This window comes from Anolis sagrei, chromosome 5, assembly GCF_037176765.1.
Source record: "Anolis sagrei isolate rAnoSag1 chromosome 5, rAnoSag1.mat, whole genome shotgun sequence".
Classification (NCBI taxonomy): domain Eukaryota; kingdom Metazoa; phylum Chordata; class Lepidosauria; order Squamata; family Dactyloidae; genus Anolis; species Anolis sagrei.
The window spans coordinates 117,827,376-117,853,105 of record NC_090025.1 but is presented as its reverse complement, the minus strand read 5'-3'; the positions used below and the strand labels follow the sequence as shown (position 1 = coordinate 117,853,105).

General features: G+C 37.6%; 1 protein-coding gene across 2 annotated transcripts in view; it reads left to right on the top strand.

Annotated features, from left to right (window-relative positions):
• ARAP2 (ArfGAP with RhoGAP domain, ankyrin repeat and PH domain 2) overlaps positions 1-22,462 on the top strand; it is a 155,803-nt gene extending 133,341 nt beyond the window's left edge. For both annotated transcript variants that reach the window (XM_067469010.1, XM_067469009.1), the window contains exons 28-33: positions 2,757-2,896; positions 13,276-13,358; positions 15,025-15,060; positions 15,715-15,778; positions 18,801-18,935; positions 21,994-22,462. In XM_067469010.1, the coding sequence (XP_067325111.1) occupies positions 2,757-2,896; positions 13,276-13,358; positions 15,025-15,060; positions 15,715-15,778; positions 18,801-18,935; positions 21,994-22,323 (788 nt within the window). In that variant the 3' untranslated portion in view covers positions 22,324-22,462. The remainder of the gene's footprint in view (positions 1-2,756; positions 2,897-13,275; positions 13,359-15,024; positions 15,061-15,714; positions 15,779-18,800; positions 18,936-21,993) is intronic.
• The last annotated feature ends 3,268 nt before the right edge of the window (positions 22,463-25,730 follow it).

Sequence of the window (25,730 nt, the reverse complement as noted above, 5' to 3'; positions counted from 1 at the left end):
TTTATTTAATGTCCTGAATGACCCTTTATCTTAATGCAAATCAAATAAGTACAGCAAGGGATGTGTTTGAATCTTGAAAAGAACCAAGTACTATATGAATTATGGAAATGATCCTTCACCACAATTATAATATTGATTCATATCTTGATTCCATGAAGAAACAGAAAATGTCATAGTGCTGGGTCAGATGATGAAGTGGGGCTCTTTCACATTGCCCAGTTATAGTTCTTTGATTCCACTTTAAATGCCATGGAAAACATCCAATATAGTCCAAGGATTTTATTTTTATTTTTATGTAGAGAGGAATATTAAGAATTCTCAGCTAGGACTACTTAAATTTCTCACCAAACTACAAATCCAGGATTCATCAGGATGTAGCAATGACAGATTAGGTGGAATCATTGTGTTGAAACAGTGTAATGTAAAAGTGCCCCTCATTTGCTTGGAGAGCCGTTATTTTCTTCATTCTGTACTTTAAAAAATCACAGGCCAATTTTTGCCAGGCATATTTACCATTAACATGTGAGAGTAGTTATTATTTTTTGCAAATCCTATTGATGACGTAATCCATTGCCAGACATCCAGAGATTGGGTATCCAATCTTTAATGTAGCTGTTTGAGGCTACACATCAAAGGCTGTTGTTGCTCAAGAAAGCTACATTGACCTATTGGTATTTGTTGTCTTTGTGGTTCAGAAACCCCTGTGGATATCAGTATCTGTGGATGCTCATCCCATTATATATCGCAATGTAGTAAAATGATGTTCCTTTCATAAAATGCCAAAATCAAGGTTTGCTTTTTGGAATATGATGATGATTAATATTTTTAAGCTATAGATCAGTAGTTCTCAACTTGTGGGTCCCCAAGTGTTTTGGCCTACAACTCCCAGAAACCCCAGCCAGTTTACCAGCTGTTAGGGTTTCTGGGAGTTGAAGGCCAAAACATTTGGAGACCCACAAGGTTGAGAACCACTGCTATAGATGTTTGAATACATGGATGCAGAAACTGGGGATAGGGAGGCCTGACTTAAATTACAGTGGACTTACATGTGTATTAATCTAACATATGGACACAATCAAATGTTAAGACCACTTCAAACCTGTGATGATTATTTCAACATCGCTCAGCTTCAAAACAAGGAATAAAAAAGAACAGAGAAAAATAAGATAAGTGATTAACTTTCATTACAATTAAAATTGTCAACTTTTACTTAGGTTTGCCTGGCTTGCAAAGTGCCTCCTTTGTGAGACCTGAATATTCTCCTTTCCCTCGCTGTGTTGTAACACTGACAATCTTATAAATATACCTTGCGAACAGCTTTCAGGTTATGATACTCCATTGCCTCTATCTGAGCAAATACTTTCAAAATAAGTTACACTGGACTCTGATCCTAGCATTGTTTCATCTATTAGTGATGCACCTTAAAAGTGGGATCAAGAAGAGGACTCAAGATAATGAAAGTAAACCATACGTAATTTCACTGTCAGTTTGTTATAGAGAGAACTGGTATCATTTCTTAAGCTTTTAGTTGTGATTGACTACTGAAAGCAAGGGTGTTCTATTTGTGGGTGTAGTTGGATGCAGGTAGATAAAATAGCAGTGGTGCAACTACATGTTTATTGATACTTCAGTTCATTTATGGAAAACAAGAAACAAGTGAAGATAACTAGCCAAGAAAATTCAATAAACCATAGTTAAAGTTAAATAATGTTTGTCTGATTTTGGATGTAGGCCAGGATACCATTGAGTCACTAATGCAGTGGACTAGAGTATGAGCTGTTTAACTGTTTGAAGTTTCAGGCAAAGATCAAAAACTTCTTTCTGAAGTGGAATAGTAGTAGTAATAACAATGAATGTTGGTGGATAACTTCAACAATAATAATAGTCATGGGAACTCTAGGCAACCAATATTTGTGTATGTCAGTACTCCTGCCAGAGAAGGAGACAACCATTTGGTATGCATCCTCTTAACTATTCCCTCAATTCCAGGGTCTAAGGTAGTGGTACCCAACCTGTGGGTTCCCAGATGTTTTGGCCGTCAACTCCCAAAAATCCTAACAGCTTGTAAACTGGCTGGGATTTCTGGGAGTTGTTGGCCAAAATGCCTGGGAACCTACAGGTTGAGAACCGCTAGTCTGAGGGATCCTTGGAACCAAAGCAATGTAGAAAACATGGCTTGGAAATGGCAAGAATTTTTCCATAATGTATTTGCCTTAGTGTGTTGGATCCACTGATCCCTTGGAAGCTGGTGTTGGAAACTATATGATGGGTGGTGGGGATGTGACTAAATTAGTGGTAGTTTCCACTCCACTGGGATTATATAGGGTCTTGATCACAGTGACAAACTGTGGTAAACTGAAAACAGATACTGATATTACTGACCTCACAATTATTTCAGAGAAGAGAGAGTGCTTGAATGTAACGATCATGCACATAATGTTTAATTATGTTTGGTTGGCTAAATGAGGTAAATTATCTTGCTTAATGAAAATGATTTTAAATCCCTTTTAGTGGACCAGGCTTTAACTTATAATTTATTCAATAAAGTGATTAACCATGGTTAAAAAACAAACCCTTGAGCAGCATTATGTCTACAGATGACCACAACATTACCAAAAAATGGGACCATCAAATGATTATTGCTCACTTGTTTTCTCTTGTTCTAATAAATGTTTAAAATGTATAGGTACAGTATTCTGCATTGCCTTTAAAAACAATATTGTGAACCAAGTACATTTTTTTTTCCATTTTGACAGAGAAAAATGCAAAGGGCACAGTAAAAGCCAGTTATCTGAAATTTAAAGAAGAGCCATCCAAATTACTGTCTGGAAATAAGTTTCAAGACCGTTATTTTGTTCTCCGGGAAAGAAATCTTCTACTTTACAAGGATATGAAGGTATGAATACCTATACTTAGCCCTTTTAAATCATTAGCAATTATACTTAAAAACATTTTCTGCTTTAAATAGTGTTGCTTGGCAGTTGACATTGTTTTTTGTTCTGTCTGCTTTTAATGAAGTTAGAAAATAACCTGATTTATGGTACTGGGATGAGTAAAAAGTGATGGTTTAAAAAAGAATTTCTTCTCATTTGCACAACAATGTACTCCAGTGTAGCATTTAATTCAAGCATACTTGAATGTATTGCCAACACTTTTTAGAAGAGCCTCACTTATTTTGTTGAGTTTGAATAGCCTTGTTTAAGTAATCTAGACAGCAAAAATATATTGGTTTATTCCATACTCCTTGTATATGGCACCATCAATAAGGCTCTAACTTATGAACAAATTATAATGCTGATTCTAGACAAGGTAAAAAGCAGTAGTGGAGAGGTGTGGGTAAGGGGGAATGGGGGAAAGCATTTTAAAACAAGAGTACAACAAGCAACTGCATTATAGTTTTAAAATAAGTTGAGGAGTAAGGGCAGGTGGGGGCATGTCTAAAGCTCTCCAGCACTCGGCTTTAAGAAAGATTGGACCATGCAGAATGGCGTAATGGTGCTGTGATGTTTGTATTTCAAGAACAAAGGTCAATGAACAAATTCAGTTAAAGTCTGTAGGCTTCATGTGTGCAACCCAATAGAGAAAGGGTGTCAAACTCATTTTTATCAAGGGCCACATCAACCTTATGGTTGTCATTGAATTTATGGACAGAGAATCCATGAATACTACATTTTTTTTTACATAATCGTTTTTGGTCTTTAGTTTTTACCCAGTGTTTGTCCCCAGATGTTACAGAATGGCAAATTCCATCGCTTTTGATTGCCTGCCATGCAGACTAGGGATGTTGGGCATTGCAACCCAACAGCACTTGTAGCCCTGAAGCTGGGGAAAAATTAAAGGACATTTTAAAGTCAGACATCATATCCATAAGCCTTGCATCTGAATTCAGGCCCCAATCTCCTGAATACATAGAACAAACTCCAGCCTTCCAGATGTTATTGTACCACAACTCCCATCTGCTCCTGTTCATGATGTCTAATCATGAGGACTATAGGAGTTGTAATCCAACATTTTGAGGGCCACATCAATCAATCAATGATTTATTACGGTCTTTGACCAGCACAGTACAGAATGGGGCATCGGTGCCCAAGGAAGGGAATCGCAGTTCCCAAGTAGATCAAGTATAAAAGCAGATTAAAAGCAGATTAAAAACATGTTATAAAAGAGACAAATTAAAAAGATAAAACAGACTAAACTTACAGTTTAAAGTGCATATATGAATCTAAAATAGGGGGCAGCTAATAGCAAATATCAGACGACTGGGAAGCTATAAAAGGGATGAGAGGGGAGCATTTACAGCATTTCAGTTATTACAAATCATTCTATCTATATTCCCGGCAGGAAGTTGCCTGGTGGAGTCGGTCATCAGCCGTCTAATGTTAATTGCTGCTGCACAGAACTTGGCAACACTGTAGGTTGTTGCAGAGCAAGAGTCCGAGAGCAACAGGGAGGTGTAATATCTTTCAGTGTGCCCTGGATGTTTTAAAAGCCATGGAGTGATGAAATTGGCTCTAATGTCTCTATAGAACACACATTGGAGGAGCACATGTTCAGTTGTTTCGATGTAGCCAGACTCACACGGGCATAGTCTCTCCTGGGCAGGGGTCTTCCGGTACCTCCCCTCCAGTACTACCGATGGAAGGGCGTGGCATCTTGCCAAAGTGAAAGCTCTTCGGTGTTTAGGCACCTCCAGGTTAGCTAGGTAAGGCATGGGAGCGATGAGATATCTGCTATCTTCGCTAATGGTGAATGCTGGAGAGCAGGCTAAGTCTGATTGTCGCTCTGTATCCAGGATCCGTTGTCTAATAAGATCCTTGGCTTGGTCCCATCCCATACCTAGCAGTTGTCCTTGAGAGAAGCCTAGAGTTGCGATTTTGATTGCCACTGCCTTATTCCATGTAGACTGAAATTCATCTCTCAGAGTTAATGGGGCAAGGCCACATGTTGAGAGAGACAGATGCAGCCAATAATTGAGGGTGGCTGTCCACACTCTCGCCTCCACTCTCACAAGGCCTGTCTCTAATCGCAGGGTGGCGTTTGAGACACATCTGGGGACCTGCATCGCCGATCTTAGAAATTTTGATTGTACTTGCTCCAGAGGGGCATAGTTTGTGAAGGGACCAAGTTGGGCTCCATACATCATTTGTGCTATGGATTTTGCCTCAAAGAGCTTAAGTGCAGCTGGTATGTAGTGGCCTCCTCCCGTTTTGAGGAACTTTAGGATAGCATATGAGCTCTTTTGTGCTGCCTCTGCTACGTAATCCACATGTACTTTCTTGTTTCCTGTGCAGTGATAGAATACTCCCAGGTATTTAAAGCTGGAGACCTGTTCAATATTGTGTCCATCTAGTCTCCAGGTATGATGCTTGGGTCGTTTCACAAACACCATAATTTTGGTTTTTTTATAATTAAGATGAAGCTGTTCTTCATTACAATATTTTGTTAAGGCTCTCAAGGCTCTTTTCAGGCCACTTGAGTTCTGGATAGTATCACTGCATCATCTGCATAAAGCAGGGTAGACACGTGTCTTCCTGCCAGTTTTGGCGGGTGGTAGTCCAAGTTGTAAAGGTGCTCCACCATGGAGTTGATGTAAAAGTTAAATAGAAGTGGAGCCAAAGTACATCCCTGCTTGACACCTTTCTCAGTTTCAACGGCCTTAGTGAGATGACCTTGAGGGGTACATAAAATGACATGAAGGGCCGAATTCGGCCCTCAGGCCTTAAATTCAACACATGTGCAATAGAGTATGTGTATGTGTGCATTGACTTACTTTAGAATAATTTCTTTTCTCAATACATATTTTTGAAATTAAACCATCTCAGTTCATCGGTGCTGGGAGAAACTTAATGATAAGAGGCAGTTCAATTTTAGTTCAATTATCTACCTTTTTAAAGAGATTTTATATGAAAAGCTTTGAAATTCTAAACAACCATGAAAACTAAAAGGCAACCATTAAGACACAAAGCCTTCTAAAAATTGTTGAAACCAATTAATAGGGTTAAGTTAATGTAAGGGACAGACAAAGGAAAAGAGGAAGCCTTATTTGAAGTCAGGCATAGCCTTGCTTTCTTGTGTGTCTTCAAGTAATTTCTTACCTATGATGGCCTTAAGGTGAACCTATCACAGGGGTTTTTGGGGCTGAAAGTATGTGATTTGCTCAGGGTCATCCTTTATCTTTCCACTGCTGAGCAGGGATTCGAACCCTGATCTCCAGGGTCCTAGTCAAACACCCAAACCAATATACCACCCAGCCTCAAATAAATACTTGGAATTTGAACTTCAACTTAGGCTGCTTTTGTCACATATATAAGAGATGACTTTTGTACATGCCACATGTCAGCTTTCCTCAAAAGCCTAAGAGGCAGCAACAGTTTACAGGAACTCAAAGCTGACAAATTGACTTATTCCATGCCAAATTTTAGAATAAATAATAATAATAATAACAATACTTTATTTATACCCCGCTACCATCTCCCCAGGGGACTCGGTGTGGCTTACATGAGGTCGAGCCCAGAATACAATAATACTAGCAATAACAAGAACAATACAAGCAATTTAAAAACAACAAAACAATAAAACCATAACATAAGCATTATCAATAGGACAACACACTTTAAAATCTATGGGTAGGCCAAATGTAGTTAAAATTAAAAATAATTCTGGACATGGGTGAAAAAGTGATGGGGCGGTTTGTGGAAAAATACAAGCAGACCTAAAACAATGTAAAGTGCTTTGGAGGACAAAGTGCTATGGGATCATTATTCTGGGAAGGCACACTGGAACAACCACATCTTCAAGCTCCTCCTAAAGTCTGCCAGAGTTGAGGCATACCTGATGCCCTTAGGAAGTGAGTTCCAGAGTTGAGGGGCCACCACTGAAAAGGCCCTCTCTCTCGTCCCCACCAATCGTGCTTGCGATACAGGTGGGAGCGTGAGCAGGGCCTCTCCAGATGATCGAAGATATCGTGTGGGTTCATATACAGAGATGCAGTCACAAAGATAGGCGGGTCCCAAATCGTTTACGATCTACCAGGAGGACCTCTGTCTTGTCGGGATTAATCTTCAGCTTGTTCGTCGTCATCCAAATAGCCACAGTGGTCAGGCACGCGTCCAGCACCCGAGGGGCTTCCTTGGAGTTAGGTGGAAAAGAGTAGTAGAGTTGTGTGTTATCTGCGTAGAGATGGCACCCAACTCCAAAACTCCGGATGACCTCTCCCAACGGATTAGTTGCAAATAGTGGCATTACACGATGTAGTAATTCATAGTATCACCCCTATGGACATGAGAGTTTCCCTGTCCAAGTGGAACATCATCCCTAGTTTCTTAGAGTCATAGTGCAACACTCATAAAGCTGACCCTCTCATATAGATTTGGTTCATGCATTTCTTGGGATTATTGCTCATTTCACACTAGTATCTCTCCCTCATATAATACCCAAAATAAATCAGAATTCTTTTTATAGAAAAGAGATTGAGAACATAATATAACTTGGGCCTCCAGTCAAGCAGTAGTATTTCTTAGTGACATTATCAACATGATTGTGAAGGGAGACAGTAACCTTGAGAAATTAAGAACCAAGGTGTAGAATATAAGGTTCAAGCTTCATATCATCAGCTCAAAGGTTCAACTTAGGCTCAGTAATATACCAGTGTAAAAGTCTTGTGTAACACTAGAGACCTTTTTACAGTATTAAAACAATGTTAAACATGCCAAAATAGTAAGCAATTGCAAAACCTGTGAGAGAAAATCTTCAGTTCTAAAAGCCTGTTGCGTACAAATGTCTTTATTTGCTGATGGAAGGACAGCAAGGAGAGGATCATTCTGAAAAGAGAGCTAAAGAACCTGGGGTTGTCATTAAGAAGGCTCTGTTTCACCTCACAATGAATTGCGTTTTTCTTATCCTTATAAATGTTATGGTTAAATATTAATGATGTCTGGATAATTTAGTTACTCAAGAGTACCATATGCCTTGGGCCACTAAGGATGCCATAATTTCCATTGAAAGCATGTTTGAGTTGGATTATTCATGACTGTTCTCACTTGAAAAACCAAAAGAAAATAAAACGTTATCAGTGTTTAACCTGAATGTCTTACCCAACATGGCTTTTACAGAAAGTTACAGAAAAAGTGAAACAAATGTCTTTATCAATATGTCTTTCCAAGGGAAAGAAGAAATCATTAAAAAGTTATCCAGGAAATTATTAGTATGTTGACATTAAGCATTTTCAATAAAATGGTACCTAATTATGTAGTTACATAATCTATAATTGCCACACGTGTGAGTATAAATTGGCACGATTTGAAGTCTTAATTAACGCTTGTCAAGTAATTATCATAACATACCCTAAACTTTGCATTATTTAGAAGTAAATGATTTCCATTCTTTTTTTTTAACTTAAATTTCTCCCTTTTTAAAATAATATGTGATACAGCAATACAGGTAGGCATGTCGTTAGTGGTAAGAGAATGAATTTTTATTTGGAAAGAAGCAAAAACACTCCATTTCCAAATATCTTGGTTCTGTATTCTTCATATATTGGTTGCAACCCTGTAGAGCTCACCATAGTATAATAGGTCCTATGCAATTCAAAGCTGAGTCAGATACCTGCAGACTACTGAAAAGTCTCTGAAATTGCCATGTACAGCAATTTTCCATTCTTTATTTTAAACAAGCATGATCCCTGTGTACATGTGCCTTCATGTCACTTTTTGACTTATTCACTCCATTCATGTTGTAGTTTGCTATTTCTTTCTTCTGAAATATAGCCTGCAGTGCCTTTCATTCGTTGGGAATTCCCTGTCCAAGTACTAAGCTGGTCTGACACTGCTTAGTGTCCAAAATATGATCTGGTGACCTTACATCTCAATAGCAAAATTATTATAGCAGTGGTGACCCGCAAAGGACTCTAGTAAAAGTAATGGTGGCATCATTTCATGTTCTAGCAAGGATGATATACCCAGACACATCTGTGATCCAGTCTACATACCACAATGCACAAAATGACTTTTCTGTTAGTGTATGTGTGGAAACATTTAGCACTATGGAAGGAGGAAGCTTATACCAACTCCTGCAGCACCCAAACAAGGGTATCCAGAAATAATGGGATAGACCTCCCTATTCTGATGTGCCAGCCATTGTTTAGTTTACAGACAAAACATTGCACAGAACTTGAGATTGTCCTTTTTTATATAACATTCCTACCTTTAAACCTGTCTCTGTGTGCATACATGTGCCATTGAGGTGTATTTGTCTGCAAAGGTTATATAACTATTATTTATGTGCAATATCTCAGCTGATATTATACACACTCTTGGGGGCAGAATGTTTTACAGCCCACATGTATATTGTCCCCTAAAAAATACCTTGCACATTCCTGTTCCTGTTTGACATTACTGAGTTTCTTCATCATCATCATCATCATTATTATTATTATACTGGCACAAAAACACAAAATGTCACAGAAAATGAGATATATATGGTGGATTTCGTATCACAAAATCACAAGTCGAACACTTCCCAAGCATCTAGGACTGTGTGATATATTTTCGAATGATACGCACAGATCCAAGTAACGTGGCCTTTTGAAGTTGACAGATTGTGATTTTGTCAATATATTTGTTTCCAAATGCCGGCTGAGATATTTTGGCACAGCACCCAGTGTGCCGATTATCACTGGGACCACCTGTACTGGTTTATGCCAGAGCCTTTGCAGTTCAATTTTGAGGTCTTGATAGCGGCTGAGTTTTTCCTGTTGTTTTTCCTCAATGCGACTGTCATCTGGTATGGCGACATCATCATCATCATCATCATTATTATTATTATTATTATTATTATTGTATCACGGATTCTACCCTTGAGATGTCTATAAGACATGTAAATGTTTGAAATGATTTCTTCTTCAATACAAGAGTGCAGTAAGCAAAGATTTGCACCCTTGGTATTTTATATGTGACCTGAGCAATCCACTGGTGGCTGGCTGTTGCCCACCCATCACATTATTTATGTCATTACCATCGTCGTCGTCGTCACCACCATCACTTATATCCTGCCTTTTCTCCAAAATTGTGATTCAAATTGTCTTGTAATTTAGAGTGATTGCAATAGAGATAAAACATATAAAAGACCAACATTAAAATAGAATTAAACTATTAACAATTCAAAACAATTTAAAGCACGCATATAAAAACCCATTAAAAATGAGTTAAAACAATACAGCATCCTTTTAAAAGCTCTTACTTTAATGTGTTTAGTACTAAAAGCCTGCTGGAAGATACAGAAGTTTGTGTCTTCCAGTGGAAGGCTGATAAGGAAGGAACTATTTTAGACGTACTTGGAAAGGGGTTCCACATAAATGCTATATAAGTATGTACATATCTCACCAAAGGAAATCTTCTCTAGCTCATTCATCTTTCCTCCAACTCTCCCTGCCTCCAGTAGGTAATAGGTAGCTTCAAGCATGCGAGTCTTAAACCATGCAAAACAGATGATGTCAGCAAAGATATTATGTTTATTTCATTATGTGCTATATTACATTAATTGCCCAAAAATGCGGCATTGTGCTGCTAAGCTTATCATTTTAAAAACTTGTTCACTTGTGCATAGCCAGCTTAATAAGTACATTTCTTTTGCATGAATTATGCTTTTATTACTGCAGTAGAATTGGGTTAGGAATCATTCTTGAAACATCATAAGGCCAATTAGCCAGAGAATGCCAAGTTGTAAAAGACAACTCCAAAGTGAATTACATTTGCCTAAAAGGTGCTACAAACCTGGGCACAACAGTGTTAACAGTGTCATTCTTCAAATAAAAGCTGGGATGCCGCTGCATTGGAATGCCACCCTTTTTAATAATGATAATAATGATAATGATTTTGCATTCTGTATATCTAACTGTTGTAAACTGTTGTAAACCGCTCTGAGTCGCCTAAATAAATAAATAATTTCCCAGTGGGTATTATCCATTTCCAAAACCAAAGCTATGTACCACTTTATGAAAGGGAATTTGCTTTCCATATCTGTAAAAAATTATTTATTTCAAGCATTTATATCCTGTCCTTCTCACCTCTGAAGAGGGACTCAGGGCGACTTATAACAGACAACCATTAGATGCCGACATAATACATTAAAGCCACTGTTAAAATTAACAACGATTAAAACAACAATAAACAATTCAATTTAAAAACAATTCACAGGTTCAAAACCATAGTCCAGGTCCATCTATTGTGGTCATTTAAAACATTATCTTCCTATCTAGCATTCACATTTTTGTCCAGTACATGAATTTACCATGCAGGAAAGCACTGGCATTTTCAACATCTCTATTCAATGTACTGATGTTTGTATCACTTGCAGACTGAACTCAACTTTCACTTTCTTTCTTTTAAAAGACAATAGAAAACACAATTCAGGTTTTCACTGCAGATAGAATACCATACAAGGTATTAACCCACAGTCAGCAGTTGAGTCCCACTATTCCCTTCCCATACATTGAAATGGTCTCAGTAGGGTTATATCCTCAAGCAAACCTAATCTTTTATTTGCTCATTAATTTTGCTTTTTTTAAAAGTACCATCAATATTTTTTTCTTGGAATTTATCATTCATCCTATGCCAAGCTTTAAAACATTAAAGATCATGTAATGGAATTCTTAAATCACAGCTGCTATGTAAATTATCGCCTTGCTTCTACTGAAATATAGCAGAATTGCCAAACCATTACAGTGTGCTAAATATGTGTCATTGCTATGGATGGGCATAATATTTGAAAATATGTGGGAAATCTGTGCAGTTTAGTATTTATTCTGTTCAAAATGTGCACATGGTGGGCAAGTGTTGTATAGAAAAGGCCATTTTCTGCAAAGTTTTCTGTTTTCTGTAAAATATGAGTAGTCTTTGAAAGCTGCAGTTTTTAAAGACTTTCTGCCAGCTTAATTCACTCATTACTTCCTTTGAGAGTAAAATTAGTGAAAACTTACATCTCTAAATCATGCCTTAGTGAATAGGAGTAGAACATTTCACAAGTGACTGTTGATCTTGTAGCAGAATGAATAATTCTTAGTTTTAATCCTGCTTAGAATCAATGAGCCTCTGGTGGCGCAATGGGTTAAACCATTATGCTGGTAGGTCTGCTGAAGGAAAGGTCAGCGGATTGAATCCAAGGAGTGGGATGAGCTCCCTTTTGTCAGCTCCAGCTTCTCGTGCAGGCACATGAGAGAAGCCTTCCACAGGATGGGCAGTGTTTCTGCAGTTGGACAATTCTCTCACACCAGAAGCAACTTGTAGTTTCTTAAGTTGCTCCTGACATGAAAAAAAAAGTCCTACTTGGAAGATTTTTTTTTGGGACATTTCACAATTACTTTTTTATTTTTTGGATTTGAGGATTTGTGTGTTAATTTGTGCAGAAATGTGTCTGGTGTTGGAATGGATATTTTCGCTCAAAAACAGTGTTTTGGTCAAGTATTGACATATTTGCTGAAAAACTGAATTTTCTGCAGAGCAACAGTTGCATTTTCTGAAACAAAAGAGCTCTGAAATTGGGGGCGGGGGGGGGGGATAACAAACATTGTGAATATTGTGTACATCATTTGTGGTGAGTTCACTTCCAGATTACATCTGCCACTTTGTTATATCTGCTGGGTTTGTAAGCCTAGCATGATTTCAATTAGAACTTGTTGATTCACTGCCAGTTCTCACTCATTTGATCTATCTTTGCAAGAATCATTCTTTTACATCTCAGAATATCTCTTCCTCTATTACCATTTCCTGTTAGAGTAGTATTACTGATTATGTCGACCACCACACATTTTGGTGCCTCAAACATTAGCCCTGTTTTGGAGTGTATTTGACCTGCTGATTCCAAAAATGACATTCGGTCTAGTTTTTGAGATACAGAGCATATGCCACTCTTCATCTGCTTGCCCATAAAAAAATCATAATAACAATATAAAAAACTAGAGCTGATGCAATCTATTCAATGCAATTATCTGAATCAGCACCCCAAATAACCCTAGGAACAGATCTTAAAACCAAGACCCCAAGAATTCTCTTTTTGTTTGGGATGTGTTATAGTAATAGTGATAGACTTGTTCTCATTACAGCAGTTTTTCACCTGCAACTCTGGCTAACAGTTACTGGCTACATGCTATAAGAAAGATGAAATGATCTGGGATTAAGTGAACTGCAATTGTGAAGCAGGATATTGGAAAGATGAGCAATTTGGGTGCTTTCTCTTTGAACATAACTGTTCCACTGATTGGTCATTTTTTTAACTCAACAGAGTAGTAAGCCTGAGAAGGTGTTGCCAACCCAATCACTGAAACTTTACCTTGGAGTGAAGAAGAAACTGAAGCCACCAACGAAGTAAGAAAGAGGGCAAAAGATTACTGCATTGGTTTCATTTTAGCAAGTAGTTTTGCTTTTCTGATGTAAAACATAATAAAGTTTTACAAAACAAAGAAGCTAACCTGGGGACATCATCACATGAGCTTGCTAGCTAGAATTGCAGCAAGATATCGACATCTGTTTCTGGCAACACACATTATTGCGCATGACCTGCTGCTGATTTGCCTACCATCCATGTTTGTGGTGTTTCTTTTGTACTGACGGTTTAAGCCCATAAATGTTTCCTGATAGTGTTGCCTTCCATTCGATTTGCTGGCAATCACATTATTTCAGTGGGTAAGATTCTCCTCCTCTCCCTTTCCCCTCATTCCTAATTGCTTTCCCACACATACATTTCATTCTGTTCTTTTTTCTCCTCCATATTATTGTAACAATAAATTGCTGTAAAAATAAAAATAATTGAAACCACACAACATGCTGGGTAGGGCAATATGGTGGGCTTATAAGAAAGAAAAGGTAGATAATTACTTCAAAGATGTCAATGTACCTATCCTGAACATACTTATCCTGGAATGCTTCCATCTAGTCTGATAATGAGCACACTAATCCTAAAATGTTTCTGTTTCCTTAACTAATGGGATTGCTGCAAATCAGCATGCTGATGTAGTAAACTCCTACATCCATTTTTTCTTCTGTATTAAATTGTAACTTCACAGTATTATTTATTGTTTGGACAAACATAATCCTTTGCTGTGTTTATTTCTTCTCTGTTAAAAATACTTTATGGAATGGTCCTTCCTAATTTTGGAGTGGTTTTTCTTGTGAGCCATCTCAGTTATGTCCTCAGATAGCTCAGAACATCTGAACTGAATTCTTGTGATGGGTAGTATGCCATAAGGGACAAAAATCTAATTTGGTCCTCTTTGTGTCAAATTCAGAGCCAGAGACGATAAAAACTTTTCTGACGTATTGTATATACTCAGTCTCATAGATAAGTTGAGGGCAAGTTATGGATCCAGAATTATGGATTTTCACATGACCCGTGGATTAGTCAAGGGTTCAACTTAGAGATATGCTGTAAGAGGGTTCCTGGACATTTCTTACCAGGGTATTGAATGGAGGACTGGCACTTTTTAAATACAAGGTTGGGTATGGAAGGATTGCTTACTCCACCCAAACATCACCTCCTGTAACATAAATTCCCCATTCCCAATACCTTGGCAGAAGATTTGGACAGCCCTTTTGAAGCATGCTTGTGTGTGTGTGTGTGTTCTTTTATTTTGCAGAAGGCTGCACTGCCTGTAGCAAAAAAAAAATCACATACACACACACAGCACATACTCACACTCTGCTCCTTGGAAGTTTATAGGAGCCCTTTTGAGGCAAGGAGAATGCTTGCTTTCTTGTGTGTGCCTGCATTTTTGTGCTTCCTTAGAAAACATATCATGCTTTAAAGACAAATTATACATTTCTCTTTGCATACATTATTGAATTTAATAACATAGGCTCATCCATAATTTGCTACCCATCTCCTCCTATTTTAAATTGATTCAGAACAATGAAATAATGAAGTGGCTTACAGATGATTAGCTAAACTCCTGAGTCAACTCAATTTTAGCTTTGTTAAGTTTGTTTATTTGTCCTAATCTTATTCATTCTTTCATATTTTATTTTACTTTTGCAGTTGGGGTCTCACATTGTATTCTGAGAAGTATCACTGGTGAGTAAACAGCAGGTTCTACCCACCCTGCCTTCTCTTTTATACTTAGAAACCAAAGGCTGTTGAGATTTTTGTTTAGAAAAATAAATAAATGAGGAACTTATCACACAAGTACACTGATTTTATTTCCTGATTCAGCAGTTGCTATTCACAAAAATCAGTAATTAGAAATCATGAGATATTTTCAAGTATGTAAACCCAAGAACACATATCATTTTGTGAAAAAGAACAGTTCTATTTGAGTTAGGTGTTTTCATATATACATATGCATCCATGTGTTTAATTCACATGTTTCCCAGTTTTACCTCAGCACAACAAAGTGAAATAAGTTCTGATTAACTTTTTTCAATAAGAATCTTATCTAAGGTGATATTTGAAACTTGATGCTTTGGGGTATTTTTGTTCTTGTCCTTAAGAAATTTCAGAATTCAAAATTGGTTGACTTGAAGAATACAGGGATTGATACATGGAGCATGTTAAGTAATGAATGCCCAAAAGTCTTTACTGTTGATTAATTTCATCTTGATGATAATTGTGCATTGAAAGTTACAAAGTATTCCAGAAACTGCAACCTAGTTGTAATACATTTGACATTATGTATGTATAGTATGCTACGTCACTGGAATCGGATTCATTTTAATGTGTTTATTCTAGGCATTTGTGTTGTGATGGACAGGAGTCTCAGTTAGAATGGATGAGCAGCATATTTATTGCACAGGTATTATTTCTTTCTATTATTTATATAAATAATAGTTTGGGTTCTTGAAAAAGATGTTAGATTTTAACGCAGTTGTAAAAGATGTAAATAATATTCCTTTGCCTATTTCCACATTGATCCCTCAACATACGTTCATTTTAAACAAAATAAAAGTATTTTCCTGTTCAAAATACAGTTAAAATTGCAACCTGGAGATTTAAACTGTCCTAAACAAAACTAACATGCAATGTTTCAAGCCAGTGCCAAGTGTAAAATAATTATATACAACCCCTTTTAAGTAATATGTTTCTTTTATTGTGAATTTCAGTATAATCCAATTTAGAAAAGTGAAAAGCCCCACTTCCTTTTTTACCCATTATAGCAGAGTATCAGAAATATCAACACATCCTGGCATCTTGAAAAGTAATGCATTCATAAATTTTCTTGAGCTGCACTCCAGTTTATCACATAAAGTGCTGCATACCTTTGAGCAGAAGTATCTGAAACATTATTGGAAATAACATTCTGCTGTAGCTTTGTGTTACTATTACTACAAAACGAGTTTAGGTTAATTCTGTTGTTTTGAATCACTACAATTTTTTATTCAATTCTTTGCTACTTTGTAGACTTTAGACCATAATAAATTAAATCTCAAACAAAATCAGGTATTTTCAGAACAATCTCTGTTTATCTTCTCAGATGAAGATATCTATGGCAACAGCAATCAAATGAGATAGGGGCCTTCCATGTGTGCTAGAAGGAATAGGTTCCCTGGCTACATAGAAGAGGTCTAGTTAACACTTTAATTTATTTACTTATTTACATAATTTATATTCTGCCCTTCTCACACCAAAGGGGACTCAGGGTGGACCACAGAACACATACATGGCAAACATTCAGTGCCATTAAACAGACAGGACAGACAACAGATTTTTCCCACTTTTAGCCTCCTGGAGGTTGTGCTCTATTCCAGCCACAGGAGGGTGCTGTTTCTCCATCCCCTATGATGAAGAGCTCTTGATCATAGACTTCCTCCATCCTTTGATCACTAGCATTTTCTTTACGGTGCCATAAAATACCTCCCTGCTTAAGCGGTGCCTAATTTCTCTAGTCACAGCTCACAGCTGTTTTTGAATTGCTTAGGTGGGCAGTAAACTGGGCTGAAGGTTGGGTGCTCACCCCGACCCAGGCTTTGAACTCCCAACCGTTTAAAACAATAGTGTGAAATATAAGTTGATGATTGCATCAACAATTTATACATCTAAACTAACAACTTGCTCCTCTTAGGTATTCTAATTTAGGTACTCCAATTTAGTGCCACATATACATACATACACTCATAAACACATAAATACACACATATATGTTGGTGTTTCTTTTTTCTGCATTTGGGTCAACTCTTTTGTCAAAAAGAAGACATTTTGGTTCTAATAACTGTCTTGATTATTAATGTATGCCTATGCCATAACTAATAAACATTTCTTACTATTCTGTGGTTTTGAATAATCTGCATGTTTTGAGCAAAATTTGACTATTTTCAACTTCATACTGTCATGAAGAGGTGGCCTCAGTTCTGAAAATAAAACACTACAAACTTTGAGAAACTAAAGCTGATCACAGCAAAACATATGTTGTCAGATCTGAGGAATGGATAACTGCACAAAACATTATAGATAAACTAATTCAGATATTCTATGGGCATTCATTTCATTTGTCAAAAAGCAGTACCAGACCCCATGGCATGGATGTTTCCTTTATCAGTCCATTGATCCAATAAATCTCATAAATACTCCCATTTTCCCCTCTCTCATATCAGATCTCTCACAAGAAAAACCTTCTAGGTTTTGACTGTTGTAAACTCCCTCTGTAAGTGGCCAAAAAGCTAATCTGCTTGAATAAGAGGCTGCTGGGTAATGCCACTTTATCAGGTGGTCCTTCCCAGCAGCCTCTTATCAAGCATATACAAGCATATAACGCATGGTAATACCCATCACCTAGAGCACATAATGCATAGCCAATAGAAGAAACGTACATACAACAAATGGAAAATAAACATGGCAGGGCTTAAACTCCTGACATGAATTTTCCAACCACATGTAACTATGTCAGATGCAACTGGCAACTTAATAGCACCAAGCTTAATACATAGCTCTTAATTTAAAAGAATTACAGTCAAATGCTTTCATTTGGTTCAGCACCATTCATATGTTGCACTATGCCTTGGGTAAACCCTTAGGATTAGGTAGTGGGCCACCAATACCATTATCATATATATGTAGGCTACCTGAACCATCTGGAAATGGTTCTCCTGACTGAACATGCATTTACTAGACCCTTTGAGGGTAATTGAAATTACCTATTACTAAACCTCATTCAGTTTTAGACATTGCTGTGATTTCATTCATTTTATCTAAATCACATTAATAATTTGGGATGATAATATATCCCAGGTAGCAAATTATAGTTTAGGAAGATCAGCAACACCTTTCCCCTCAACTATGTAGATATTCATTGTGTATCAAATCTTGCTATAGCTCTTGTCAGTTTTCTTCTGTTATAAAGTTACTTTTTATATTAAGCATTAGCAATCAGTAATGACCTTGTATAGGGCTGATTGAGAGAGAGAGACTGAGATTGAGAAAAAGAGAATACATGAGATGGTGCTATCTTTCAGACATGTCCATGCCCATGTCTATAATTAGTCAGTCTAAAAGATATGGGTGTAGGATCCTTCTGCATTGACTTGAAATACAGATCTGGCCAGCATTCATTTCCTAATGAAGGGACTCTTGTGTTCATAACTCCATATGCACACAGAAGGCCTTTAAGATTATTTCCAATCAGATGTTAGGTGGCAGTGGTGCTAGTCTATTTATACTTCACAACCCCTTTATATGGTCAAAACTGAGAGCCTGAAAAAACCTGTAAGTTTAATATATTTTTGCTTCCATATTCGTAGAGTATTTTATTTCTTACTGTCTACTAAATGATTTCTGATTTGTATTCATCATTTCTGTGACACAAGACAAATCTTCTTTCACAGCACAATAATATCTGTCCACCTGATGGAAAAGTGAGGAAGCAATCTGTTACCAAAAACCCCAAAATTGGTGGCTTACATTTAATACCAATCCATCATGAAAGAAGTATTCCAAAAGCTAAAGTCAACACATCAGAGGTAGGTTGCTGGCTAAACTTGAGCATTCTGATATCAGAACATCTGAAAACATTTCAAGACCTTGGTAGAAAGAATGACAACATTCTTGTCTTTCAGTTTCATGACACTATTCATGTTTCTAAAACTATTTTCTTCCTGTAATTTGTTTACACCAACAGCAGAATATCCTTTATTAGAAAGGGGATTCACAGGGAAGTAGTCTGTGACTTGGGGAGAGAAGGTAGATGGGATAAGGCAAGATTTTAGATTGTTATTTGTTGCTGTGATATTGCATTCTTTTTTTTAAAAAGAACTTAGGAGGATTTGTGCAAATTTACTCTTCATGGTGGAGAGACATGTCATTTTTTTTTGTTGTGTCAGGAGCGACTTGAGAAACTGCAAGTCGTTTCTGGTGTGAGAGAATTGGCCATCTGCAAGGATGTTGCCCAGGGGACACCTGGATGATTTGATGTTTTTATCATCCTTGTGGGAGGCTTCTCTCTTCTCAGCATGAGGAGCTGGAGCTGATAGAGGGAACTCATCTGTCTCTCCCCGGATTCGAACCTGCGACCTGTCAGTCTTCAGTCCTGCCGGCACAGGGGTTTAACCCACTGCGCCACCGGGGGCTCCGACATGTCAATGGACCAGGAGAAATTTAGATCTTGTATATTCAAAGGCTGCATCTAAACTGTAGAATGAATGCAGTTTGACACCACTTTAACTGCAATAGCTCAATGCTGTGGAATCTTGGGGGTCATAGTGTGGTAAGATCCTAGGACACTTTGATGGAAAAGGCTAAAAACCTTGTAAAATTACATCTCCCATGTTTCTATAGCATCAAATCATGGCAGTTAAAGTGTTGTCAAACCGCATCAATTCTATGGTATAATGCACCTAAAGTCTCTTTCTGCCACATGGTATGTCTCCTCTCCTCTTGATGCTAGAGCTCTAACACCGAGAAGGAAATGTATACAAATAATTATGCAGGAGCTGGAAGGGACAATTCAAGGTAAGCTCTCTTGCACTGAGAATAGACATTATTGTGCAATATTTATTTATTTATTTCTGGCAGAGCAGGCTCCTTCAAAAGAAGGCCTTTTGGGATTACTATTACTGTTAGTTGCTCCCATTGTCTAAAATGATTTGTTGAATTCATTAGCTTACTTATAAAACATTCCGATGGCAATTAGAACATTAGTGTACTTGCAGGCATCACATTCTAAATCACACTAAATAAATTCAACAGTTGAAATGCGATCCATAAACCAAATATGAATGTAGGAACTCTATCTCATTTCTGTATGAAATTACCACAATATTTTTTTTTTGAATTTATGTTATAATAATGCATTGATATTTGCTAGTGAAATAATTTGTGATTTTTATGGAACTACATGGGAAGTAATAAATTATTCTGTTTTAAGTTTCATGTAAAATTAATTTTTAAAAATCAAATAAAGGCTTGTCTGTTGTGGGAAATTATCCATTACAATCAAAGCTATTGTACTTGGGAAAACACTAATAAATCTATCCAAGAATAATTTCATTTTAGGCAGGTGCTATAATATTGCTACCTCTACCCCAGAACCAAGGCAGTTCTGGAAATGTAAATCTCAGAATTACACAAATTAGTTGCAGTGGTAGAAGATGTCTCATCTGGGATTTAACAATTATATATTTCCATTATAACCCCATTTAACTGGAATAATACATTTGTTGGAACCATAGCAACAAAATCCTACCATATTTCAACAGACATTTAGAATCTAATGGGAATTGTGGGTTTCTTTTCTTCCAACATACATGCCTTCTAAATGCATCTTGAGCTCCCATAAGGAGTACAGTTGTCTCTTTTGAGTATATGTGTTAATTTTATTTTGAGGATAGGAAGAGGGAAGATAAATTTTATAGCTCCAACTTAACCATTCACTTGACTGGAAATCACTGAAAGCATATGAGGACACTTCAGAGGGTTTGTGTATGTGGTGATGACTCAGTTTTGAGTTACCAGTTTGGGAATTCACAAAAAACAATTAGTACATAATGAGTGGTAATTAAGGTGATGCAAACTTCTATTGACTTTGAAATGTCCTAATTATTTTCATTTGATTTCTCTGTTTTTCTTCTTTCTGCACATTCTTTCTAAAGGTGACCAAGTTTCACATAAATTTCCCTGTCACAATCTCCACATTTATAACTTTCTCCCCCTAACCACCCACCATGGATGGGGCACTACAGTTGGCTTATGGGCTGGAGCCCTTTCACAGAACTTTGTAGGCTTTGATCACACCAGGAGATGTTGTCATCTTCTTGATATCAATAGGATGGGGCTTTTCCACCAACACTTTGTCCTAGATTCCAATTTTGCTCCTCAAGTTGGGAGGAGAAAAAAGCAGCAAAGCACTGCCAAACAGTTCTTGTAAATGCCAATTGAAAGCATGGCTATCTTTATTTCTCTCCTTCTTTACCCAATGAACAGAGCATGTGGGTCTTTGCACAGTAGTTTTCAAGGATGAGGCTCAGAGAAAAGGGAGTTGATTGCATGTAGACCTGTGTGGGCCAGATGAGAAACTTCCATGAGCCAAATTAAGCCCATGACCTGGAAGTACCCTTCTCCTTTTACTGCTGAAAGGTTTTTCCTTTTACTATGCTGTAAATGTATTCAGTCAGCTTTTTGCTCTCATGTATTTTGACTGATCTCCCTGCTCTGTCCATTTTTCTGTGTGCAGTCACTCAAAGTGGAAGCCTGAGGGAGAAAGGTCTTTCCGTAGACCATTTAATTTTTGTAGGCACTTTGGAAATTCATATTAATAATATAATGGTCTCCTTTCCTGTTTCAGATCAGAAGAATGTGAAATAGGAATGGGGGCCAAAGATACAATGCATCTCAGTCCAGTTTTGAAATTATTGGGGGAAAGCCTTTCTTGTGGGGAGAGTGAGTCTGATAGATCTTAGAAATTTTGTGCACTTAACAAACCCCTAGATTGATGGCTACTATGACTTTAAGACTAATGAGCAGTAGATAATTATTCAAGGATATCTTCTATATGTCATTTGTTTTCTGCTCCCTTTTATTCAGCATTCAAAGCTTGAATCTGAAAGTGATTTAACAGAAGACAAGAGGAGTTTGAAGGAAAGAGCATCACGGGTCGCTGAGTGCCTGGAACGCAAGGAGGAGAAAGCCCGAAACCGGACAAGGAAGCACCGAAGTCTGATCTGTTTGGATGACATGGGTCAAGATGTTTCTGACTCTCACCAAAGACCCTACATGGACTCAAAGACACCAAAGAAAAATGAGAACAAAGCCAATCAGATGCAGCTGGAATCTGATAATAAGCTTCCAGCAAATGTTATTCAAGAACTCCACACTGTCTTGCAGAGGCACAGAGCTCTCCACGAACAGTCTTAGAAACAGTTCTTCAGATCTGTACATCAGTGACCTGGTCATTCTAGGAAGAGAAATATATTGTTTATGTACAGTGTACAGGGCTTTCAACAGATAGATAGAAATAAAGGAAAACACAGAGGCAAGATATGCCTTCCTCTCATGTGTGTGTGTGTGTGTGTGTGTTTTATATATATGTATATATAGGTGTTATCTGCCAAACCAGGTATGATCACCATCCTATCCAAATGTATGGAAACTTTGGCCACCACTGTATATTGCAGGTACTCCAACTCATGGACCAGAGTTATGTTACAGAACAATGCTTGACAGTTTATAAATCTGGGTTGAGAGACTGGTGAAAGTTCACAGTACGCTTGTATATAGGCTAGTGAATCTTCAAAGTCTTGGAATCAGCAGCTATTATCTCAAATTATATCATATAGAAGTAGATGGCATAGGATTCTTCTACTCTTTATGGGCATTGTACCTGCTTTGAAGATAACAAAAGCACATGCCTTCTTCTCTTGCAATTTTAATTCAAATGGCCTACCAGTTGTGATCTGTGTGCTTGTAAACAATCCTTTTGCAGATCAGCAATTAATTATTAATCATTAGGGTTATGCTTTCAAGGTAAACCTTGTTCCGTTTTGTGCCCCAGCTTTTGTTGGAGCGCTGATCCATTTTTGGAAGCCTGAAATCATTTTTGGAAGCCCCAAAAATTGGACCATTATTGGGATGGGGCTTCCTACCCACTAGCTCCCCTTCTCAGCATGCACTTCCATTCTTCTTACCTGGCACCTGCTCTTTCTATAAGAGAATCTTGGCTGTAGGCACTGGCAGGCATACACACTTTCTGGGCCTGCTTGCAAGCCATGCCACACATGCACTCTCCATGGAAAGAGAGTGTATGTGTGGCAGGGTATGCAGGCATGCCCGGGAACGTGCGCCTGCCAGTGCCTGCAGCCAAGCACCTCTTACTCTAGAGTAAGAGGCACTCATCTGGAGGCATGCTCCAGGCTTGCCTGCACATCCTGCCACACGCACTTGCCTTGTCTGGCAGGGCATGTAAGCAGGCCCAGAGCGTGCCTGCAGTCGAACTCCGCGCTTGCTGTCCTTCACATGTGCACTCTCTTTCCAAGGCAAGAAGCCAGCTTGACTGCAGACGAAAGCAGGCTTTGGTGTCAAGGAGATTTTCATGTGGGGAGAGGCCTTTCCATTTCATGATCCTGAAGAAACAGAAGACACGAAAGAAATGGTAGGAATGAATTCCATGCACAAGTCTATTAGTCATCACTTCATTCTCTACAAGAAAGTTTTAAAGACCCAGTTCAACAGAGTGCGCTAGCTTTCTTAGCACAGAATTCTAAGAACCTTGCCATATTATAAAAAGTTGGGATGGAACCATAGCTGTTAATATTGTATCAAAGTGCTATAATTGTGTATAATCCAAGTTTGTTTCAAAGGTAAACATCATGTAGTGGTTTAGGCAACATGGAAGAAAAAAGGGACCAGGTTTTCAACCTCAAGACATCCGTATTTTCAAAATAAATGAAAAATCAAAAATATATGATGAGACATCCATTTTCAGTTTTATCATTGACTGGTGGTTGGGTGTTGGGGGCGGGGCAAGTGTTTCCTCCATTTTACTGCAAAACTGGTACTCCTGAAGACTTCCAGGGGCAGAAAATTACACTCTTTGGGGGACAATATTGGATAGCATTGGGAGGGCCCATGGCCTTTAAAAATGGGTTTGCAATCCACATGAGGTTCTTGGGCTAAACCATACCTACACCTGTTGCACAGTCTTGCACATACACAAGAGCTGGCAAAACTATTAAAACTATTAAGAGTCTTCTTCCTCTGTGTTTGGGTACTGCTGCAAGAAACATAAGTGCCATAGTTACATTTGCTCTGTAAAAAATAAAGCTGCTTCAAGTCAGAGAACAGGTTTTTCTAAACTTTGTGAAATTTGGAAGACAAATCGGTAAGATGAGGGAAGAGAGATTAATCCAGGGATCGCCCTGCACTTTTATGTGCTCATTGTGTTCTGAAACATGCAAACTTGTACAGAAGAATGATCACAATAATGAACTGTACAGCCTTATGACTAACACTATATTATATTAAATTATAATAAATATAATTAACATTGGTTATTAAGCCACTACATACTATTGCATCAAAATTAAATATTCTGTTCTGGGCACATGGCAGTGTAGTATTGTGGATTCCTGAAATGTGTAGAATGCATCTACTTTAGGCTGCAACTTCAGATATTACTTTTTAATGGCCCTGTGTATGTTTTTTTAAAAAAAACAAAAAGCATTGAAGCTCTCTCTCTCTCTCTCTCTCTCTCTCTCTCTATATATATATATATATATATATATATATGCCCTTCTAAAATTTCTTGTTATGCTCAGAGGCTTTTTTTACTTGTGCATAGGTTTGAACAGTTTGTAAAATCATTTTTGACATAGGCTAGCATGAAAAATGTGGTGCTCTACATATGATCAGAATGGATAGGGTTGATCTATCTGGGATATAACCGTTTGATTCCCCCCCACACACACTCCATAGACTGGACTAAAAGTTTAGTCACCATATTTTAATGACTACCAAATATTTTGAGTATAATGTTTTCAATAACTGTACTTTTGAAAAGGAATTGTTTCTATTTATGTACAATTTGCTGCTGCTAAAAAATGAAATAATAAAGTGAATTTGGCCATCGTGTTTACTTCCAAAACCAATAGTGGTGTGGTGTGGTTTGAACTACGACTCCAAAGAGGTTTCAAATCTATACTTAGCGACAGATGACCTAAGAGCTAGTCACACTTTCTCAAATTCATATGAAGACAAAGGAACACACACCTCGACACAGATTCATGACAATCCCACAACAGATTCAGTTTAGGGATGCCATGAGTCAGAAATGGTTTGAAGGCACAGAACAACAAACAATATTAAAGCATACCCATGCACATACACCTATATTACACAAATCATTTTTGAACTACAAGCATTTTTGTTGTGTTTCAGTGCCTGCAATACATGTTCCTGCCATTGCTAGAGAATGTTTCATGCCCAAAACATTCCTCTCTATAGATACACTACATCAAGTTCTTAGGATAAATTATGTATGCTCAAGTGGTTACAGTTTAAAAACTGAAAAGAGCAGTATTTCCTGAATACCTGGCAGAACTTCAGTTGTATCATGGCCATGTGTCTCTTGTTATGGAATGATCTGGCTAGTAAACATGAAGAAAATTGTGAGATGGAAAGGCTATTGGAGTAGAAAAAGATTTTAAAATAGCAAGGAAGGGGGAGGGATATCTCAAGTTGTATCCATGTCTCCTTCCTTTCTGGCCACTAATGAATAAAAACTTTGCCATGCATTGCTTTGAGACCAGGTCACTATCTTCATTCTT